This window comes from Trypanosoma equiperdum, assembly GCF_001457755.1.
Source record: "Trypanosoma equiperdum strain OVI genome assembly, contig: ctg_550, whole genome shotgun sequence".
In the NCBI taxonomy this organism is placed as follows: Eukaryota; Euglenozoa; class Kinetoplastea; order Trypanosomatida; family Trypanosomatidae; genus Trypanosoma; species Trypanosoma equiperdum.
The window spans coordinates 38,337-43,320 of NW_027124477.1; the positions used below are offsets into that span (position 1 = coordinate 38,337).

At 47.0% G+C, this 4,984-nt stretch overlaps 2 protein-coding genes across 2 annotated transcripts; both read right to left on the minus strand.

The window, feature by feature from the left end:
- Positions 1 to 773: 773 nt before the first annotated feature.
- TEOVI_000245600 (chaperone protein DNAj, putative) lies at positions 774 to 1,637 on the minus strand (the record flags this gene model as incomplete). The annotated part of the gene is made up of 1 exon (XM_067225533.1): positions 774 to 1,637. One exon carries the CDS (start codon positions 1,635 to 1,637, stop codon positions 774 to 776), a length of 864 nt encoding a protein of 287 aa, XP_067081634.1.
- A 1,057-nt stretch (positions 1,638 to 2,694) lies between these two features.
- TEOVI_000245700 (ATP-dependent DEAD/H RNA helicase, putative) lies at positions 2,695 to 4,800 on the minus strand (the record flags this gene model as incomplete). Its single annotated transcript, XM_067225534.1, has 1 exon — positions 2,695 to 4,800. One exon carries the CDS (start codon positions 4,798 to 4,800, stop codon positions 2,695 to 2,697), a length of 2,106 nt encoding a protein of 701 aa, XP_067081635.1.
- Positions 4,801 to 4,984: the final 184 nt, after the last annotated feature.

Genomic DNA, 4,984 nt, shown 5'->3' on the forward strand with positions numbered 1-4,984 from the left:
AGTTTAAGGAAAGGTAAGGTAAGGTAAGACTGGATTCCGTGCAATTACACTCAAAAGTGCATAAGCAAGCAAACAAACACACATAAATAAATATGTGTATACACGCGTAAAGGACAAGAACACCTTTTACTTTATTCCTCTCGCTGCTTCCTTATATTAGAAAAGGTTAACAGCGATTCCTCTTCTTTTTGCTTTTCTCTTTCCATCCCCGCCCCGCCTCCTCTGTTTTTTTTCCTTCTTCTTTAATAGGCTTAGGCATTTGTTTGGTGGTATTTGTGGCATTTCCCCACGCCGCTTCATATTGTTTGTTTTGTTTTGACAAAAAAAAAAGTGGAAAATTATCAAAAGTAATAGAACGTGTAAGTGGCTAATGTCGAAAGACAGAAGCGGGTCGGAACAACAACAAATCATAAGGCCAAATAACCAGCTGTTTGATCATTTAACCCAACCCGAAACATATATATTTACTTATTTATTTTATATATGTGATATTTACATCTATATGCAACGAAAAGAAAAAGAAGCAGAGCAACCGGAAGAAACAAATAAACGTAGGAGGCATAAGCGCATCCTCTCCTTCCACTGTTTTCTCTCCAGATTCTTTTCATCCTTTGGATTTTTTTGGATTCTCCTCCATTCTCATTTTCTTTCCTTCTTCTTCCCCTTTCCCCCTCCCATTAACTTAAAAAAAAGAGAAATAAAGACCTCCCCTACCCCATTTCATGTCTTCACTCTCAGTCCCCTCATTTCGTTTGGTAATTGAAGTGTATACTTTAGATGTTAAAGAAAACCCCCCACGTTTTAATAATACTAGCGTTGATGGCCTCATTTGTAGGCATCTTGAGATGACGTTGCAGGCAATGTCCCTCTCCTTCTAAACTTACCGCCGTCACTTTGGTCCCCAAGACGATATTGGGCCCAACAGTGCAATGAGGCAGCGGGCACCGCGACGATCCCGCTCGACTCCGTTTGACGCAACCGGACGGCGCTTTAGGCGGGATCCGCTTCCCAACACGCGGCCGGGGAGGTGATGGTTTTGACTGACATTCCTCCTCCTTGTCAGCAGGCATATTTGCAAAAAGAGATGCAGCGCGGGAGTCATAACTTCTTTCTTCACTTCCATGCGTCCATGATACTTGATTCCGCCTTACCGCATGATGGTGTCCACGCACCGCACGGAATGCAGAGCCTTGTTGATAATCTTGCGCAAGAGACGGCCCCAGTGAGCCCATTGGGGAATCCCGCCTGTCGCATGGATGGGAACATGGCGGCATCGTCGGCTGACTGTAAGCTGATGGGCTACTCGCAGAATTTAGTGAACTCGTGGTAGACGAAAAAAATGGCTGTGGAGACCTCACCACCGGAGCAACCGCCTCCACATCCCGCCCTTTTTTTTGCATTAGCGTCTGTCGCTGTATGGCACTAATAGCGTCAGCATATCCCAGGTCATACAGATATCGACGTGCAGGGTCGCTGAGAACATCATACGCATCTTTCACTTCGCTGAAATTCCTTGATTGATCAGCATCGGTGCGATCAGGATGACACAACAAGGCAAACCGCTTGAACGCCTCCCTTATTTCTTTGGCTGTGCATGATGGATGAAGGTTTAGTACAGCGTAGTAATCCACGAACATCCCACACAGGATCACACCGCTTCGCTCTAATTATTTACTCTCTCTCTTTTTCACACACACACACACACACACGCACGCGACCTCACGGAGCGACGGTTCGGATGCGTTTGCTGTGCCAAGCCGTTACCGACAGCGTCTGGTGTTGAGATGCGTGAAATTTTTTAAATTCTTCGTACACCTCGCGTCCGCCCGCACCGCGCTCGCCTCCAGCGGAACTTTTTACCAACCGCTTAAGGGATGTTGCAAGTGCTTGTCACGTCTAGTGCTCGTTTACTCTTCTTGTTAAAATATGTATGACCGTTGAACACACGGCACAAACCCAGTGGTGACCTTGCCGATAAGAACTGCTGTTACTGCGGCAATGGTGAAGGATTTCTAGAGTGTAAACGTATCGCGACAAAGCCGCTAAGGCAAATGAAAATTTTACCTATTTGAAAGTAAAATAAATGTACAAGTGTTGGAAATGCCCACAATTACTTTCCTAGCCTTTTGGTAACCACGGACGTGTATGATCAATTACCTAATCAAAAAGTTCAAACTTTAAATAAGCGTAGGTATATATTTGTACCCAGCGTTGAATCCTAGAATTTGTAACATTTACAGGGGTAAAGACGATTTTGAAAGGAAAGGCATGTCACAGACTAGGCAAAGGAAAGAGAAATGTTGTGTGCACCAACCCAATCGCAGGAAGGGCTTGTGCAAACACACACACGCACACAGGGAGAGAAGCTCAACGGTCATTTTTGTTTTCCTCTTTTATAAAAGTAAAGGAAATAAAGTCAAAACCTTTTAATTAGCACTCCTGTTACTCGAACCATCTGCACACAAAAAAACGTACAACCTCCCTCCCGCTTGAGGCCCACAGTGTGTAACCGATTGCCACACGGTAAAAACAGGAAACTGCGCAGTCAGTGAAGAAACAATTTAGCACAGGAACTCTTTCCTTTTGTGGTTGTTGACACGTATCGCGTTATTCTTATCACTCCCTGTCTAATGAACTTGAAGCGACGAGAAAGAATCAACAACAACACAATTGACAACAGGCATTAATCCAACCTCATTTCACTGCCCGGCGAACCCGCTTTGCCTCTTGCCGTTCCCGAGAACTCATCAGTGCATTTTCAATAGCATCTACACCCATGATGGCATCGACGGTACGACCACTGACCTCACCTCTGCGTTCCTTCTTTACGTAGTAGCTGTCCTTTAGAAGTTCATCAATCTCCACTTGCTTCATCGTACGACTGCGCTCCCCACGGGACATTTTCGCTAATTTGAGAGCCTCCAGCTTCTCGTTGCGCTCTGTACGGTGTCGCTTAGCGGAAGCTTCACCATGTTCGTCTTCGTCTTCCTCTACACGTCGTCTCTTTTCCTCCCGTTCCTGTGTTTCACGTTCTCGCTTCTCACGAGTTTGCTGATTTATGATCTCCATGATATCCGTGAGTTCTTCCTGAAGTGGAATTTTTAGAATGCGCATGTGCTTGATTTCTCCACAGTTCGGAACTTTGAAGAGGGCAAAACTATGTGTGAGGTCAGTGAGGTCGATCAACTGGAGTTGGAATATATACCTACACTCGTGTTCCTTGTAGGCACGAATAAACGAGACAAAGGCGCGCGCCGCAAGGTCCAATATCTTTTTGTTTTCCTGCTGTCGAACGGCCCTCCGAAGTTCGAGAATGGCCGGGCTCTCGCACAAATCTCCATGCACTTCCTTCCTCGTCCGCTGCGTAGTTGCACTTTTCGCATTTCGCTCCTCCTGAAGCATCGCGCGGCGCTCCTTGCGACTCATTCGTTGCTCCTTCTGGGCCCTGTGGAGGGACTTTCTTTTCTCCTGCAGTGAACTTGTGAGCGTACGCCTAACATTCATTTCCTCAACTACCTTCTGAGCCTCACCGATGTCATCCTTTTCCTCATTGTATGGGAGTAATGAAACATTCTGCAGCTTCATGAACGCAACATACTCCAACTCGTGGGGCATAAGAAACACGAGAGTTTCACCCTGGCGTCCCATTCGGGCTGTGCGTCCGATACGATGGATGAACGTAGCGGGGTCAACTGGCGGGTCGTACTGCACAACTACGCCAACCTCCGGAATGTCTAAACCGCGCGCCGCCACATCTGTACACACGAGAACGCAACGATTTCGCTTTGTGACGGCGCGGTGAACACGCTGCCGCTTCTCCAGTTTCATCTGCCCATGAAGAGCAAAAACATTGTCAGCATCGTCCTTCAGCAGAATGCCAACAAGGCACGCATAAAGCCAGTCCACGCTGGCGCAGGTCATCACGTACACAATCACCTTCTGCTCTCGCCGCTTGCTGAGGAACTCCAGTAGACGATCAAGTTTCTCCGATGCCCTCGTAAATGTGTAGTAGTTTGACAGCAACTCTGGGATTTGTGGTTTCGCTGCATTCGTCATTGCCGAATTAAGCGAGTTCACACGCACAGCAACAGACACGGGGTTCCGCATGCCTGCGCGAGCCAACTCCGCTAATTCCTTTGTTTGCGTGGCGCTAAAGAGCCCAGTACGCCGCTGCTTCGGGAGCCGCTTGAGTATTGCGTCAAGTTTTGCCTTGAAGCCAAATTCAAGCAACCTATCGGCCTCATCCAATATGAGGAGCTCAAAAGACGTAAGGTTGAAAAGGCCTGAGTGCTTTGAGGAGACCAACAACTCATAAAGCCTTCCTGGTGTCCCAATTAAAACATTACCACCGGTCCTACTAAACATGTCAACATCCAACTTAATGTCACGACCACCAATGTAGCACTGGCATGAGTATTTAGGCAACCCATTTTTGCCACCTAGGTAGTCGTACGATACATAGTGCAACATCTTTTTAGCCAGTTGGTGCACTTGCTGAGCAAGCTCACGGGAAGGAAGCACTATAACGGAAACAACCGCGTCTTTGCGATCCTTGCACACTTCCACCACACGATCGTACTGCAGCATTTCTAAGCATGGGATCAAATAAGCCAAAGTTTTCCCGCTTCCAGTAATGGCTTCAACCACAACATCGTAGTTACCCAAAAGCAGTGGAATGGTGCGTGCCTGAACAGGTGCCATATATCGAAACCCTGCGCATTCCGTTAGATAAGACATCGTCGCAGGGCGCAACGTCACGCCCTTCATGTCCTTCCACTCGCTGCTGCTGACACCGCTCATCGCCACAGCAGGAATCCCTACGAGATATAAATCAAAAAAAAAGCGACAAGAAGGAAGGGAACACAGAATATACAAAACTGTAGGAAATGGTATCGTTTATAACCAGAGAATAAAGGTGAACCAAATGCAGAGGAGAGAAGGCAAGTACACGACAGACGAAACGATAATGCGAAGGAAAAAAAAA